The sequence below is a fragment of the Drosophila navojoa genome, chromosome 4 (assembly GCF_054131105.1).
Source record: "Drosophila navojoa isolate 15081-1374.11 chromosome 4, UAZ_NAV_1.0, whole genome shotgun sequence".
Taxonomy (NCBI): Eukaryota; Metazoa; Arthropoda; class Insecta; order Diptera; family Drosophilidae; genus Drosophila; species Drosophila navojoa.
Window position 1 is genome coordinate 5,480,343 of NC_142892.1, and position 17,640 is coordinate 5,497,982.

At 42.2% G+C, this 17,640-nt stretch overlaps 5 protein-coding genes across 11 annotated transcripts; 3 read left to right on the top strand and 2 right to left on the bottom strand.

The window, feature by feature from the left end:
* Window positions 1-6: 6 nt before the first annotated feature.
* On the top strand, window positions 7-2,244 carry LOC108652302 (uncharacterized). The gene is made up of 3 exons (XM_018102453.3): window positions 7-311; window positions 375-931; window positions 988-2,244. Exons 1-3 carry the CDS (start codon window positions 71-73, stop codon window positions 2,242-2,244), a joined length of 2,055 nt encoding a protein of 684 aa, XP_017957942.2. The 5' UTR covers window positions 7-70.
* A 590-nt stretch (window positions 2,245-2,834) lies between these two features.
* Window positions 2,835-11,111, top strand: LOC108650116 (uncharacterized). 5 transcript variants are annotated; one of them, XM_089258826.1, is made up of 4 exons: window positions 2,835-3,042; window positions 7,983-8,339; window positions 8,512-9,164; window positions 9,221-11,111. In XM_089258826.1, exons 2-4 carry the CDS (start codon window positions 8,057-8,059, stop codon window positions 10,460-10,462), a joined length of 2,178 nt encoding a protein of 725 aa, XP_089114952.1. In that variant the 5' UTR covers window positions 2,835-3,042; window positions 7,983-8,056; the 3' UTR covers window positions 10,463-11,111. The 5 variants fall into 5 exon arrangements, with proteins under 5 accessions (XP_089114952.1, XP_089114950.1, XP_089114954.1 ...); XM_089258824.1 differs by having other exon boundaries at window positions 8,008-8,339; XM_089258828.1 differs by having other exon boundaries at window positions 2,838-3,042; window positions 8,008-8,339; window positions 8,608-9,164.
* Window positions 11,112-11,412: 301 nt separating this feature from the next.
* Window positions 11,413-13,557, top strand: LOC149091351 (uncharacterized). The gene is made up of 3 exons (XM_089258829.1): window positions 11,413-11,628; window positions 11,688-12,229; window positions 12,291-13,557. The coding sequence occupies exons 1-3, from the start codon at window positions 11,418-11,420 to the stop codon at window positions 13,530-13,532; spliced, it is 1,995 nt and encodes a 664-aa protein (XP_089114955.1). The 5' UTR covers window positions 11,413-11,417; the 3' UTR covers window positions 13,533-13,557.
* Window positions 13,558-14,387: 830 nt separating this feature from the next.
* mkg-p (monkey king protein) lies at window positions 14,388-17,582 on the bottom strand. Of its 3 annotated transcripts, none has more exons than XM_018102452.3 (3): window positions 17,462-17,582; window positions 16,262-16,657; window positions 14,388-16,200 (listed from the first exon to the last, which is right to left on the bottom strand). In XM_018102452.3, exons 2-3 carry the CDS (start codon window positions 16,653-16,655, stop codon window positions 14,432-14,434), a joined length of 2,163 nt encoding a protein of 720 aa, XP_017957941.1. In that variant the 5' UTR covers window positions 16,656-16,657; window positions 17,462-17,582; the 3' UTR covers window positions 14,388-14,431. The 3 variants fall into 3 exon arrangements, with proteins under 3 accessions (XP_017957941.1, XP_017957939.1, XP_017957940.1); XM_018102450.2 differs by having other exon boundaries at window positions 17,337-17,481; XM_018102451.2 differs by lacking the exon at window positions 17,462-17,582 and adding an exon at window positions 16,722-16,802.
* Window positions 16,688-17,437, bottom strand: Tpt (tRNA 2'-phosphotransferase). The gene has a single exon (XM_018102454.3). It carries the CDS (start codon window positions 17,435-17,437, stop codon window positions 16,805-16,807), a length of 633 nt encoding a protein of 210 aa, XP_017957943.1. The 3' UTR covers window positions 16,688-16,804.
* Window positions 17,583-17,640: the final 58 nt, after the last annotated feature.

Below are 17,640 nucleotides of genomic sequence, written 5' to 3' on the forward strand. Positions count from 1 at the left end.
ACAGTTTTTTGTTTTCATATAGTCTTGGGGCTTACCGAGTGTATATTAAAAGTTCTGCGGCGTAAGGCAAATGGAGAGTCAACCGCTAATTGAGTTCAGCGAGGGATCGATGAAACCATCGTCACAACAATCGATTTCATACAAGTCTATATTTATCTGGTTCTGTCGTAGAACATTGTGGCAGCGGAAAAACGTTTACATTTTAGTCACTTTATTGATTCCGATATTATATCTCGTATGCTACTACCTGGTTGGACTTCATGAGCCAATCTATGAAGCAATTGAATCGACAGTTAGACAGCAACCACCAGGTTTGTTACAGTACTCCATGGATCGTCAACCGATAATTCATTTTGTTTCATACCTATAAGTAGGCTACCTCGTATACTCCGATTACTGCAAGATTATGGATCGAGATCCATACAACTACAAGATAATGATGCATTTCAACGACACAGTTCTCCAGCCCTGCAAGCCATATCCCCCACTCACCCAGGTGCATTACGAGAGCAGCATTCAACGCTACCTTCTGAGCGTCGATCCTATTGCGTTTCCCCAATACAACGTGCAGCACTCATTCGGCTGCTGCTACAAGAGCGTGGAGCGCATCAGTGACGATTACGTGGAGTTTACGGAATGTAAGCCATTCACTAGCAGAACTGAACTATCTAATACGACGGATAGCATCATTGTCAGCTGTCAGACGGATTATGAGCGAATCTACATCAACGGACATCCCACCATACCTGAGCGATACGACGTGCGGCAGCGACTCGAGCACTGGGCGCAAAAGGATCGAGGCAAGCGTGTGCCCAGCATTCTGATGATTGGCATCGATAGCACCTCGAGACTGAATCTCATGCGCGCCATGCCCAAGACAGCGCAGTATCTCTACGACAACGACTGGTTCGAGCTGGCGGGCTACAACAAGGTAAGCTCGATTGATAGCCCAGATGTAATCATAGCTAAAGTCTGACTCCGACACAGATCGAGGACAATACTTTCCCCAACCTTATGGCACTCTTGGTGGGCTACAATATGGAAACTGTCATGAAGCGCTGTAATCCCTATGAGATAAACGGCCTGGACAAATGTGACTTCATCTGGAAGCTGTTCCACAAACACGGCTATGTGACGGCCTACGGCGAAGATGCGGTCAAGATCAATACCTTCAACTACATGAAAAAGGGCTTCCAGCAGCCGCCCGTGGACTATTACCTGCGTCCGTACTTGTTTGTGGCTGAGCAGCAGTTTGGTATATATGTAAATGATATTCTGCCCCAGTGCTTGGGCTTTGAGACGGAGGCAATAACTGTTTATAAGTACGCCAAGGAGTTTGCAAATCGTTTCGTTAACAACAGCTTCTTCGGCTTCTTCTGGACGAGCACACACAGCCATGACACCATTTCACAGACCACGTCCATGGATGAGTATCTGAAAGAATATTTGCAGGAGCTAGGGGCACAGGGCGTCCTGGATAATAGCATTGTTGTCTTCTTCAGTGATCATGGCTTACGTTTTGGACCGACCCGAGATAGTTGGTCCGGGTATTTCGAGGAGCGATTGCCATTCCTGTTCATCTGGCTGCCGGAATTTATGAGACAGGCGTACCCAGAATTTGTGGACGCGCTGCGTGTGAATCGCAATCGCCTGACCACGCCCTACGACCTGCACTTGACACTGAAGCACATACTTTCGCTGACTGGTCGAGTTGGCAGCCAGGAAGATCTGGGTGGAGCCAAGGACTGCCCGCAGTGCCAGAGCCTGTTTCAGCCCGTTCCGCTGAATCGCAGCTGCGCAGATGTTGCCATTGAGGATCACTGGTGCACCTGCAGAAAGTTCAAGCGAACGTCGGACAAAATTGTGACCAGGTTAGCCCAGCACACAGTCAAACACATTAATAACCTCTTGGTCAACGGCAGTTATACAAATCGATGTGAGCCTCTCCAGCTGAAGCAGCTTGAAAGTGCCTACAGGGCAGATGCCAATGCATTTGATCCCAAACACGTACGAATCTATATGCTCATCCTAACAACATTACCGAACAATGCAAAGTACGAGGCTACATTGCGTTATGACAAGCTTCAGCCGAAGTACAAACAAATACTTGTGACTGGCTCTGTGAGTCGAATCAATTCATATAAGGGCTACATAGGTTGCCTGGGCAGAGATCCAATGATCAAATATTGCTATTGTCGCGGTCAATCCAGCACAATAAGCGAGAGCGAAACGAATTTTTTATAGTACAATAACACGAATTTTAATAAAATATCAATCAAATAATAGAATTGTTAATCAATAAACATATATTATATATATTTTCATTTTTAAGGTGCGCCCAATAGTATGCTATAAATTTGTCCAGGCATTCATTGACAGCTCAGCGGCAAACGCAAGCGTTGTTTTTGTTTTCGCTACTTTCTTGTTCTAATTTTCGGCAAGCACGTGCCAGAAATATCACACATACACATACACACGCACAAACACACATACACACACGTACACACATACGCCTGCACAGCTCAGGCCGCGCACAGTGAGAGGCGCGTCGCTTATAAATACTTGAAGGGCATGCAACAGGTAGTGTGCGCTGATTGGTTGAGGAGAGGAACGAAGAGAGAGAGAGAGAGAGCGGCACTCAGCGTCAGCGCTGACTGCGCAGTCGCCGCAAACGAAGGCGACAAGCAAATAAACATTGCATGCTTTTAGGCGACGCGCACAAATTGCAGCCTCACTTGTTTTCTCTCTCTCTCTCTCTCTCGCTGGCTGTATGTGAATGTGTGAAAGCTCTCACATTCTCACGAACGCCTCAGCCTCGCTGGCGCCAGCTTGCAAAAATATTTTGAATTTTGTTATTAACTGTTTGCAGGCCGCTGCAGCAGGACATGCGAGCGTCGCGTACGTTTGCGCGCGTCTCTTTGCTTGTGTGTGTGTGTAAGTGTGTGTGCATGTGCAGTGTAATTTAAAATAAGAGACTTGCATATTATATTACAACATATTGTTGCAATCAATAAAGAGCTGCAGAAAAGCAAATGCAAACACGTGAGTGCAAAAGTTAAACAAAAATTTAACAAAACAAAACCAAAAATAACCAAATTGAAAAGAAACGAAAATTGTTGCGAAAAAGTTCTCTACACTTGTGTGCGTCCGAGTGGGTGGTGTATATCTGTGTGTGTGTGTGCGTATTCGAGTACGCGCAGCTTGTTAGTATCTATTGTGTCACAGCAATGTTTTGTAGTTTTTACGCTGACGCTGCAGCTGAATACATTTCAATAGCAGTGCGAGTGTGTGTGTGTATGTGTGTGTTTTACTACGTCACTATGTCCTCGACATACCTACACATACATATAGAGGCACATAGTACGTGCTCCATTTAACAAGCTGCATTCATGACTCATTTGCCGCCTGTTTCTTGGTAGTTGAACAACAACAAAAAAAATTAGAATGCAATACGCAATAAACAATTGACCTTATTTATTTATACAGTCTGTCTATTGAGTTTATTTTATGGGTAATTATATTATTTTAAGCAAATATCTGTGCGGCTGTTTACAGTTATATTTTACTTTAATTAGTTTCGAACAACAAAACTGCATTAGAAAAGCTGGCGCTCAATAATCGGCATGCAAGTGAGGGGAAAATAAAACTATTTTTTGTACTAATATACATTAGACAATAGTAATTAAAATAGGCTACCAGTCAAGTAGAATCCGAAAAAATGTCCAGTGGATTTTTCTACCTCAAACTTTGGTTCCACCTCCTCATTTATTTATGACTTGCTATGGAATACCAACACATTGTAAAGAACAACATCTATGTAAAGAATTAACTTATTGAGGCGTCTCCAAATACATAAATATTCAAGTCACCAGATCTAAGGCAGACTTATGTCAAAATATGTATATCTCTATCTACGCCTCAGACTCTGCCTGTGTATTAATTTAATATACAATTTACATTCAGGAATATTTAGAATCTCTGCATTAAATTCTTTTCAAGATCTGCTATAAATCTTCTTGTCGATCTCGCCCTAGATCTACCACAATTATCAGAGACTCAAAAATCTACTTCTACGCTGGCTAGAACTATCACAAATGCTAAATGTTCAGCTTGGGTTTTTATTTTGATCAGCGATTCTGCTTTTAATGCATAGCCAAATAAACAATAAATAAATAAACAAATTCCCAAATTCATACTTTAGCCCAAACAAAATTCAATACAAAGAATATCAAAATTGATATCGGAATCGTATCGAATTACCCAACTTACCAAACTCTTGCTGTCTAGTGTAATACAACACTGCTGACTAGCTACAATTATTTGATGCTTTCGTGGGAATTATTTATGCAAAGATGTATTATATTCTTTGTATGTATGTGTATATATATGTATGTATGCATAACTCTGCTGGAAGTAATCATTATTTATATTTTTTGTTTATTTTTATCTTCAATTACATTTGAACATCTCTTTCGATGGGCAAGCAGCAGAAACTATTGTGTCATAGGAAATCGTGATGCTAAAACCAGCAATCGAGCATATTAGATAATCAATCATTGTTGCTACATGAAGCTATGAAGCGTGAGTGGGAGAGAGACAGAGCGAAAGAAAGAGAAATCCGCATTAGGAATACAAATGCTCAAGGTAGTTGAGCCACGTTGAGATTAATAACATTTTTGTTGATGAGCACTAGTCAAAAAAAAAAAAAATAAATAAATAAATAAATAAATAAAAAAATAAATTTAAAATAAATTTAAAAAACAACAACAATAATAAAAGAAAACGGCCAAAAAAATTCAAAAATAATATGCATAATTAAAAAAAATTAAAATCTATTTTTGGTATTCCATAAAAAAAAAAATAAATAAAAATAAACACTACAAATTTAGTAATTATCATATAAGCTGTTGATGGGTGATGCAAACAGGATTGAAGGAAATTCTTAATTATAAATCACAATAGGCAATAAAAACCTTAAATTTATACAAATAAAAAATAAAAACACCAAATAGTTAACAAATAATCCAACAATAAGAGTTTCCATCTTCAATCATAGGGTATACAAATCATCAAACCAAGCTCGCAATATTTTTGTGTGATAAACCCATGTTATCGAAATATGAATAAAACCTATGCATAGACATTCATGCATTCAGCTTGGGACGAGCGTGCAGCAGAAACTAAACAGAAATTCAATGGAAAGATAGTCACAGTGCCGAGGCAGTTCGTAAATTTCGTGCTGCTGGCTAGACAAGCACACACGAGCGGCTCGAATTCGCTTTCGTCGGGAATTGCAGCTAAACAGTCTCGCTTGTATCTGAATATTTATTCTGTTTATTTTGTATATTGTTTCGGATCGGTCGAAGTGGCACGGTACGCAGCGCCCAGAGACGCGCATTAAATTTCTGAATTCAATTTATGTCAATTTCAATTACAATTACAATTAGTTAAACAAAGTGCAGAGCGTGAGATGATGTTGATGATGACAATTTAGATAAAATATACATACATATGAAATATTTATGCATATATGTATATACATATGTATATCTATCTGTACTTGTGTCACTTCTCATTATGGTGAATAATCTAAATAAGCTATAACATGATCGAATTGGCTAATATTTATGCAATGCAAATTACAATTCGTTCTTGGCAGTGAATACGTGAGCGGACAGAGAGACAGTCTGACAGACAGACAGACAGACATTTAGTGCAGTGCAGTGCCCCATTCTAAACATAGACGACCCACAAAGCAGCTGCTGCATTTGCAAGCCAAAACATATGAATAAAACTATATAAAATATATACATATGTATGTATATATTTGCGTACATATGATATACAATATTGAGCTTCGACCAAAACAGAATGGCCCCAACTAACTGCTGAGTCAAGCATACCAATTTATTGATGATACTCTCTGCTATTATAAGCTATAAATGCAGTAAACACTGACGTGACGGTTGGAAATGTAAATATTAAATATTATGCAAATTTATTCATTTTGTAATTAATAAAATATCTTTTACTTCAACCTTTGCAATAATATGTTTATTTTTTAATTTTTTTTTTTTTTTTTATTAATTTTATTAAGTGTAGAACCGGTACAAACAAAAAAACAGGACCATAACAACACAGGGAGGTAAATTATTAAATGAGCCGAACCCCATACCGAGCTATGGGGATTTTAATATTATGTTTATTATTATTATTACTATATTTAGTTTGTAATATATATTTATTATAGTTAAATAAAGAGTGGAAAAAAAAACTTTTAATATTTTTCACATTTTTATTTTATTTTAAATTTTGTTCATTATTATTTATTATAAGATATACATAAGTAGAACTTAAAATAATAAAATCTTATTCCTATCTTCTTTGAAACTGGGTTAACATATTTTATTCTTTCAAATACATTACTAATGTGTGTATGTATATTAAAGAAAAAAAAAACAATTTACAAATAAAGAATCCACAAACTTATTTGCTTTTAACTTATATTTTGAAAACAGTTCTTGAATAAAAACAATAAGTTGCATCCGCCGCTATTTTGATGATAAGTTTGTTGCTTTTAATATTCATCTGTATATACACACATACATACACGCACACACATACATATGCATATCAAAGCATATAGCAAGATATAACCACAATTTACACACAAGTCTGTGTGCTCCATGAAATCATGACTAAGTGGGAATTCGAACAACTGTCTGGAATTCAAGACTAAAGTAGTTGTCAATAAGTGAATACTGAGAATTACAGAGCAGCTGTTAGTCCATCAATAAATGTCTATATGTATATTTCATGTCTTAATAATTTGATGATTTCCCATGCTTATCTATAAAGGTAATTTATGGCTAATTACCATTTTGCATAATTCATTATGGTTTTTATATTTCTCTCTGAATTTTTACTGTACCTTGAAATATTAAATCACTTTTTAATTTGCCGCAAAACAAGTATAAGTATACTTATATAAATATATGTATGTATGTATGTATATTTGTATATATTTATATCATAAAACACGCAATGATTTTAGCTTTTTCTTTGATTTCTTCTTCTTTATGAATATTTTGTTTAGCTCGTTCAATTAACTGTTTTATACTACGCTCACAGACTGCTGGGGGTATATGGGCTATTCATGACATTCTATGACATAATAGATAGTATTACATACTTTTTTCTAACATGCTGACATAATACTTAAATACATATACATTTATATTATATAACTGTAAACAGAATAGGTGACAGATAATAGCCCAGCTCACAAGCTTTATTATCTTTCATGTTTCTGGCTCAACTTTAACATTTATTCACAAAAACTGAATAAATTTATAGTAGATCTATATTTAGAGAGCCATTCAAAGAGTTAAGTGTCATCTCTATGCTTATAATAAATAGCATTATTACGGTTTAAGCAGAGTATCGTGCAGTCGATAACAGCCAACTGTAGAGCAACTATTATGTTTTGTTCTTCTCTTACATCGATTCGCAAACAAAGTAGAGGTACATAAATTGCTGATAGATGTGTGTAAGAGTCATATGTCACAGAGTTGATAATATCCAATTGAAGAGTTCTTTTACATGTGTTTTCGTCTCATTCATTGTGTTGCTGGAGTTGGAATAGATTTGTTTGTATATGTAGCAGCGATAGTTATGTCACTCTACTTCACCTTGTAAGTGGAGTGTAAAGCTCTTACATGTATACTTTCTTCTCTCACATCTATTTGCCAGCTGAGTAGACAAGGCAGGAGTAGCACGTAAAAGCAGGAGTAGCACGTATAACATGATTATATATTTTTCAATAAATCCAACGTAAAAGCATATACTACTCATTCTCTACTCTTTCATCTGCTGAAACACTCTTCAGCTGGACTTTATAAGATGTACATTAATATAACTTATTACGATTTACAGGGTAGCGTGCAGTCGTTACCAATTGCTCTACAATGTCTCTTTCATAGCTTTCATTGTTTTTCGGTTTCACAGACAAAAGTTAAACCAACATGAAGCAGCCTCAATTTGATTTCAATTAAGTATGGGAATGGCTGACAAGAGGCCGTTGCTGGACTACACGGATGATGTGGAGGGCAAGGATGGCTGCCAGGATGCCCAGGAGCCGGCCTTGATGGGCATTGGCTTCAAGCCTGGACAAGCGCCGACGCTTCTCTGGTATTTTCGACAGATTGTGCTGCGACGGAAGCTGGTGCTCGGCCTGTTCTTGATGTTTGTGTTCTCCTACTTTCTGATTGGACCGGCAGATGTACTGGATCTGGACAATATACAGGTGCATCATCAGTCGAATGTCCTGGACATGGAAGGTATTTGAGCAGCACCCACTAATATCTGTCTATATTTTGTATGTGTTTTCTGTTCTTTGTTTTTGTTTGTTCTGTTGTTTGTTTACGCTTTCTGTTGGCATTCGCTGTTTGTATTCCCTGCATGATTTGCTTCGCCTCATGTCCGTCCACCCACACAACCACACGAAATCAGCTATCAGTTTGAACGCAACCACAACGCGAGAGCTTAACCAATTCGTGGAGCTCACTACTAATCAGCCGATTGATCCGTCAACCCTCTTGCCAAAAGGCTATCTCGTCTATAGCAACCACTGCCGGATTGTGGATCTGGATCCGTACAAGCGCGAGGTGATGCGCCACTTCAAGCGGGTCGCCTACAAGTCCTGCAAGTCCCATCCTCCCCTCACCATCATCCACTACAATGCAACTACTCAGCGCTATGTCCTGAACATCGATGCCTCCGCCCTGGCCAACTCGAAGAAGCGCAGCAAACTGAGCTGCTGCTACATGGGCGTGGAGCGTGTCAGCGAAACGGATGTGAGCTACACGCCGTGCGTGAAATTCAAGAGTGGAGCACAGCTGGACAATGCGACCGACAGCATTATAGTCAAGTGCAAGGTGGAACGGGATCAAGTCTACATAAATGGACACCCGACCATACCAGAGAGATCCGCCGTGCGGCAGCGACTCGATCACTGGGCGCAGAAGGACCAAGGCAAACGTGTGCCCAGCGTGTTGATGATTGGCATCGATAGCATCTCGAGGGTGAACCTCATACGCGCCATGCCCAAGACAGCGCAGTACCTCTACGACAACGACTGGTTCGAGCTGGCGGGCTACAACAAGGTGAGCTCATCAATCGACCTAGATCGAATTAAACCTGAATTCTTCCTCCGTCATAGATTGATGACAATACATTTCCCAATATTATGGCACTCATGCTGGGCTACAATCTATCGACTGCCATGAAGCGCTGTAATCCCTACACAATAAACGGCCTGGACAAATGTGACTTTATCTGGAAGCTGTTCCAGAAACATGGCTATGTGACGGCCTACGGCGAGGATGCGATCAAGATCAATACTTTCAACTATCTGAAGAAGGGCTTCCAGCAGCCCCCCGTGGACTACTACATGCGGCCGTACTTGTATGCGGCGGAGAAGCTGCTGGGTGGCAACAGTGTGCTCGGCATGCCCCATTGCGTGGGCTATGCGACGGAGGCGGAGCACGTGTATAACTACGCCCAGGAGTTTGCCAGGCGCTACCACAACGACAGCTTCTTCGGCTTCTTCTGGACGAACACGCACAGCCACAGCGACATCTCGCAGACCAGCTCCATGGACGAGTACCTGAGAGGATATATGCAACGCCTGGTGGCACAGGGCACCATGGAGAACAGTGTCGTCGTCTTCTTCAGTGATCACGGTCTGCGTTTTGGACCTACGCGTTCCACCGGATCCGGGCATTTGGAAGAGCGTTTGCCCTTCCTGTTCATTTGGTTGCCGGAATTTGTGAGAAAAGCACATCCGGAATTTGTGGATGCACTGAGAATAAACCGAAATCGTCTGACCACGCCCTACGACCTGCACTTGACACTGAAGCACATACTTTCGCTGACGGGTCGAGTTGGCAGCCAGGAAGATCTGGGTGGAGCCAAGGACTGTCCGCAGTGCCAGAGCCTTCTGCTGCCTGTGCCGCTGAGTCGCAGCTGCGAGGATGTTGCCATTGAAGACCACTGGTGCACCTGCTGGGCCTACGACAGTGTCTACAAGAACTCCAAGGTTGTGCGACAGCTGGCGAAGCGAGTGGTGCGGTACCTAAACGACTATGTGGGTAGCTTCCGCAACGGCAGCCTGGCGCATCTGTGCCAGCCGCTGTCGCTGCAGAGCATGAGCGCCGCCTATAAGGCGCACCCGAATGACAACGATCCCAGCCATATAGAGATCTATTGGCTCATCTTCTACACCGCGCCCAACAAGGCGCTCTACGAGGCAACAGTGCGCCACAACAAGCAGCTGCCAGAGGCCGAGAATATGCTAGTGACGGGATCGGTGAGTCGTCTGAACATGTACAACGGCGAGGCGGACTGCATGAACGACTTTTCCATCAAAAAGTATTGCTATTGCAAGCGCAAAGGAGGTTGACGATGGCCTCCGATATTATAGGCTTAAGCCCCCAAGTGCCGTTATATGTAGTTATTAAGGGCTTAGCGTAGTAACGTCCTCTTTCTCTCTCTGTAGAAAGCATATAGACTCGGACCATTTCCAGAGCCGCAACGTGATAATACTTACTTACATACATATATATATATATATATATATATATATATATATATATATATATATATATATATATATATATATATATATATATATATATTTAGAGATATAAATATATACCTTGTACATAACTAGAGATGAGGGTAGTCTGAATAGTTGTGGCATTTAATTATTAAATGCTAAAAGTCTTAAGCCTAAGGTGTATCAAACTACCCCTACATTACCCTTTTGCTCACTCTTCTACTACTCTATATGTGTATATGTGTACATATCTAAGCTCTATAAACAATCCCCAATTTATATATTGTAAAAAAAAAACAATTCAAACCTTTGCCAAGTTTTCAATTATTATAAATCTTACATCGATTATACTTGAGTCTAATTATATATAATCTTAAGTTTGCTGTATGAAATACACATATTTATAAATAGTTATATTGAATACATATTTGTTACATTCATAGAATTGTCTAATTAATGTGAGCAAAGAAAATAGATTTTTCTTAAAATAACAGCCAACAAATTTCTTTTATTCCTGATGGCATCTCTTAGTCGAGCTACTCATCTAGTTCCATGAATTCTGACTGTGCTTAGCCTGTGATCAATTAATTACTGATTATCTCTTCTTTTAGACAGACGTTCGTAATAAACCTCTTTTAGCCTGATCATGACAGTCTCTATTTCTAGCATTATTCAAAGTTTAGAAGACAACAAAATCGAATCTTTAACACAAATCTTAAAATTGTAGGGCACACAAAATTTGATTGTATCATAAATGTATAACGTAAATAAGTAAAATTATAAACATATATAAATTGGCATGGCCCAGACGTCCCAGCTAGAGTACGCGGACAATATGGAAAGTACGAAAGGATTCAGGCATCAACAAGCGCCGTCCCTCCTATGGTGTTTACGCAAAATTGTGCTGCGCCGGAATCAGCTGCTCGGCCTGTTGTTGATCCTTACATTCTGTTACTTTTTGGTTAGGCTCGACCCAGAGGATTATCCGTTAAGCGACCTGGACTTGGAAAGTAATAGAGTAGCTCTATCAGATATCTGTGTACTAAATAACTGAAATATCCGCCAAAAGGCTATCTCGTTTATACCAACCACTGCAAGATTGTGGACCTCGATCCGGACGATCCTGAGGTGATGCGCCACTTCAAGCGGGTAACCTACAAGCCCTGCAAGTCCCATCCTCCACTCACCACCATCCACTACAATGAAACTACTAAGCGCTATGTCCTAAACATCAATGCCTCCGCCCCAACCGAATCGATGAGCTGCTGCTACATGGGCGTGGAGCGTGTCAGCGAAACGGATGTGAGCTACACGCCGTGCGTGAAATTAAAGAGTGGAGCACAGCTGGACAATGCGACCGACAGCATTATAGTCAAGTGCAAGGTGGAACGGGATCAAGTCTACATCAATGGACACCCGACCATACCGGAGAGATCCGCCGTGCGACAGAGACTCGATCACTGGGCGCAGAAGGACCAAGGCAAACGTGTGCCCAGCGTGTTGATGATTGGCATCGATAGCATCTCGAGGGTGAACCTCATACGCGCCATGCCCAAGACCGCGCAGTACCTCTACGACAACGACTGGTTCGAGCTGGCGGGCTACAACAAGGTAAGCTCATCAATTGACCTAGAATACCAGATCGAATTACACATAAAATCGTATATCTCAGATCGATGACAATACTTTCCCCAACCTTATGGCACTCTTTGTGGGCTACAATCTATCGACTGCCATGAAGCGCTGTAATCCCTACACAATAAACGGCCTGGACAGATGTGACTTCATATGGAAGCTGTTCCAGAAACATGGCTATGTTACGGCCTACGGCGAGGATGCAATCAAGATCAATACCTTCAACTACCTGAAGAAGGGCTTCCAGCAGCCCCCCGTGGACTACTACATGCGGCCGTACTTGTATGCGGCGGAGAAGCTGCTGGGTGGCAACAGTGTGCTCGGCATGCCCCATTGCGTGGGCTATGCGACGGAGGCGGAGCACGTGTATAACTATGCCCAGGAGTTTGCCAGGCGCTACCACAACGACAGCTTCTTCGGCTTCTTCTGGACGAACACGCACAGCCACAGCGACATCTCGCAGACCAGCTCCATGGACGAGTACCTGAGAGGATATATGCAACGCCTGGTGGCACAGGGCACCATGGAGAATAGTGTCGTCGTCTTCTTCAGTGATCACGGTCTGCGTTTTGGACCAACGCGTTCCACCGGATCCGGGCATTTGGAAGAGCGATTGCCCTTCCTGTTCATTTGGTTGCCGGAATTTGTGAGAAAAGCACATCCGGAATTTGTGGATGCACTGAGAATAAACCGAAATCGTCTGACCACGCCCTACGACCTGCACTTGACACTGAAGCACATACTTTCGCTGACGGGTCGAGTTGGCAGCCAGGAAGATCTGGGTGGAGCCAAGGACTGTCCGCAGTGCCAGAGCCTCCTGCTGCCTGTGCCGCTGAGTCGAAGCTGCGAGGATGTTGCCATTGAAGACCACTGGTGCACCTGCTGGCCCTACGACAGTGTGTACCATAACTCCAAGGTTGTGCGACAGATGGCCGAGTATGTGGTGCGGTATCTTAATGATTATGTGGGCAGCTTCCGCAATGGCAGCCTGGCGCATCTTTGCCAGCCACTGACGCTGCAGAGCATGAGCGAAGCGTACAAGGCGTACCTGAAGGATATGTATCCAAAGAATATAGAAATCTACCGTCTCATCTTCTACACTAATCCGAACAAGGCGCTCTACGAGGCGACAGTGCGCTTCAACGATCTGCTGCCAGACAACGAGAGTTTCTCCGTGACGGGCTCGGTGAGCCGTCTCAACGAGTACAACGGCGAGGCGGACTGCATGGAAGACTTTGCCATCAAAAAGTACTGCTACTGCAAAAATACAAGATATTAAGCTGGCATTAATATATAGACTACGTGTAAATAACTCGAGACAAGGGTTGTCTGAATAGTTCCCAAACATAATCATGTTAATAGATAAATGTTTCAAGCTACCCTTGCTTCACCTTTTTTGCTAATTTTTCTACTAATTTGTGTATAAGCATTTAATATTTCAACTTACATTTCTAATACTTAAGTCTATTTCTATATAGTTACCAAATACACATACTTATAAATAGTTATTTTGAATACATATTTTCTATATTTGTATAATTATCTTATTAGTGAAAAAGTTAAACAAATAATTCTTAAAAGTAAAACCAAACAATTTCTTTTTATTCCTAATGGCAAAATAACAGAGAAATTAATATGTGTACAACAAATTTGTAAAGCAGTCAGAAATTAGTGTCGAGAATTGCAATTTTAAATTTATTGTGAGCATTGTCAGATAGAAAAATTCGTCAGTTAACTAAAATTTGAACTGTATGTATGTACGAAATATATATACATATATATATATAAATGTATATGTATATAAGCATATATATATTTATATGTATATCTATATGTATATATAGGACACTAGGTCTATTGACATTTGTTTCCCTCCTATGTACATTTTACAGATGTTCCTCTAAAGCTATATAATATTGGTATTATACTGCTAATTTGCCTATTAGCCGCAATTGCAATTCTCTTCAATTTTAGCTCACAGCTATCCAAATATATGCTATTATATCCTCACTAGTATTTTGATCGAGCTATTCCCATTTGAAATATCTCCGTGTCCTCGTCTATTTTGTATCTTGTTTTTGTCCCATTTGGTTTGGTATTTTCTATTTTTAACGATCCTAATTTCGATTTTTCATTTCATTTTTTTTTCTTTTGACTTCCTTAGGGCCTATTTGGCGCTCAGCGCTGATACTGCATGCTAATGACTTTCTCCTTAAAATTGTAGTTGCACAACATGTTCTTCAGGGACTTAAAGAACTTGGTCAATGGGCTGAGTCGTTGCAGGCCCAGAGCATCGTTTGGCATCGGCTGCAGTTCCAGCCGCAGCTCCTTGTAGTCGGCGCCAATGACCACCGAGAAGCGTCCATTCAAATTGACTGCGAAATTCGCATTCCCCGAACGGGTTTTGACGAACTCGATGGTCTGCTGCAGCTGCTGGGCAAAGAAGGATTGATTGGTGCAGCGCTGAAAGCTTCGCGCAGTCCAAGTATCCAGCGAGGTATTGATCAGCCAGGTATATTGTTGTGACAATGCTTGAGGGGCAGCGCTTGATTGAGTCTCTTCTTTCGGTTCGATCTGCTTCATAGTTAAGCCATAAATATTGACCAGAATATCCTTGATCGCATCCACATAGCACTCGGCCCAATAGAAATATATTGTTTGCTCTGTATTCGTCTTTTTGCTGAGCAAATCCGCGCGCAAACACTTCAGATCGTTATTTGTGGGCTTCAGTGTGTGGACATGCATCGACATGACCGGTCCACTCTCCACGGAACTTGTCGAGCACAGTCTTTCTTTGGGCTTATCATTTGATGTAGCTAGCGACTCCGTTGGCGATTCCGCTTGCGATTGCGCTGGTGATTCCGTTGGCATGGCAGCAGTTGCAGGAACTGTCACTGGCTTTGATTCTTTTACAGGCTTTGGTGCTGGAGTTGATGACTTCGGTGCTGCTTCGACAACAATCTGGGCTGCTGTCTCCACCTTGGGTTTATCTGCGGCCGGCTGCTGCTCCCTATTTGACACCTGTCTTCGCACCTTGGCAGGATGGCCATGGTCTATCCTCTGGCCCTGCAACAACTGCTCGGCCAGGCCAAATAACAAATAGTCATAAAGCTTAGCAGGCGCTGCGACCAGCTTCTTGTCGGAACACGCTTGGTGGGCCAAGGCCAAACATTCACGCAGGTAAAAGAGATTCGTACTGGAAATGGACTGACCCACATTGTGCTGCATCTCGAAAGGATCCTGCACGCAAACGCAGCGATGACTCTGAAACGGTTCCGGCTGCTCGCCCGTCGCCTTTGCCATCGCCTGCAGCTGCTGTTCATATTCGGGAAATGTGCCAGGCACCGAGAAAGCTGTGTTGATATCCAGTGCATAGCCCAAGTAGGGCGACAACAGCTTCCTCTCAAAGTCCATTTTATGGTATAGCGCAAAGAAATCGGTTATGAGATCCAAAGAGGTCACACTGGCTGGTATGGGGCGCACATTCCGGAAGCTGTATGCATAGTTGATGCCCATGACATCGACGACGGGACATCGGGCCTGCAGCTGCTTAATCGATGGCAATAGTCTCTGCTGCTGCATGCCAAAGATGATGAGGGTGATCAAACAGTAACTAGTCATGCTTCCGCTGCCGATGATCTTCAGCTTCTTGGCCCACAGCTTGAGAAATAGGAAAAGTTCGCGCATACGCATATCCCTGCCCAGCAGTTCGGCCACAAAGCGCGAATTGTACGTGCTGTTCGGACTGGACATATTGATGTCCAGGCTCAGTCCGCTGTAGACATGCTTGCAGCGTATGATGGGCACACGGGCATGCCGGATGGCGAACACATCTTCAAAGCACTCGCTGCGACGCAAGAAATTGTAGATCTTGTTGAACAATTGGCGATGCGATATGCCGTTCGAGCTAGTGTCCGTTTGTTCCAAAAACAAGTCAATGTCACTATCTAAAGAGCAAGAGCATGAGCATAATCGGGAAGACGCAAGTTAAGAGCGGACAGTACGAACCTTTTAAAGCCAGCCCCGTTACAAGTGAGCCAAAGGGATAAACTTTCACTCTACCCTGCAACTGCTTTTGTAGGGTGCTTCGTACTTGGGAGAAACATGCCGACAGTTCGCCGCAATTTCCCGCATAGAATGTCAATACGGCACGCAAATGCTGTCCGGCCGGCGCCTGGGCCAGAGTCGCCTTCAGCACGCGACGCTCGCATTGGATTTGTTCGCTGGCGAATAGCTTTGTGATTGCGTCCAGGCATTTCCGCAGCTTCTTCTGCGGCTTTATTGTGTGCTTAAGCAGCTCATGGGCCAGGCAATCCTGTAGGGTTTTGAAGGTAGCTTCGCACACCTTGCAGCGCACCGAATCGTCCTGGGACGGCCTTGTGCGAGTCTCCAAGTCGCTCATTTCTGTAAAAACCAAATTTTAAAAGCAACTGATTAAAACACAAACTTAGTACATTATTTTATTTACGGGGCACATTTGAAATAAAGCTCAAAGCCCAGCACATGCGACATCTACATATAACGTTAAACACTCAGAGACCAGATCGGGAATTAGAAAGACAAGGGCTTTCCGGTTCGTCTATCGACAACGCGCTGAAAATAATTGGGAGGAATGCAACCAGCAACGCCAGCACATAGTATCACATTGTTACTGGAACGATATAGTTCCAGCTGATCCGCTAGCACCTTGGCCACATCCAGGTAGATGAGCACTTGGCAATCGCTGCGAAAGCCGCTTACCTCAGCTTTACCTTCTCCGCTCAGTATGGCGAAGTGTATGTGATTGCGTGTCAGGCGCTTCAAGCCCTCCGTCTTGATGTGCTCCCAGTTTTTGTAGTAGGTGCCGTGGACCACAGGATCGGGCAGTTGAGAGATATCATTGATGCGCTCCATGCAGGCTTCTGCCTGCACAGCTCTTAGCGAATGGCCCTGATTGGCGCGTATCTCCTCTGCACCCGTTACGGGATTTAAACGCAACTGATAGCGCTGCTTTGCATCCGTTGCAACGATTTCCCGCAATTTTTCTTTGCTGTAGTGGGCGCCGTACCGCGGATGCTGTAAAATATCTGCAACGCAGACGTACCCATCTGGCTGCATTGTGAATCCTTCCTTTTCTGCGCCATGACGCAGCAGCCACGATAACTGTTTGCTCAATTGCACATTCGACTGTTTTTGTGTCATCATTGCCAATTGAATTAAGTTACTCACTTGTCTAAATTTTCAATTTTGTACGAGAAGAACGTGAATTCATATTGGGAAATCGGTTTGCAATTAATTACCAAACCGATGTCGATAATCTTATCGATAATCAATTGTCCAAAAGAATATTGTACTATCGCATAGACTGTGGCGTCACAGATGAACAGAAACATGGAGTAATAACATTA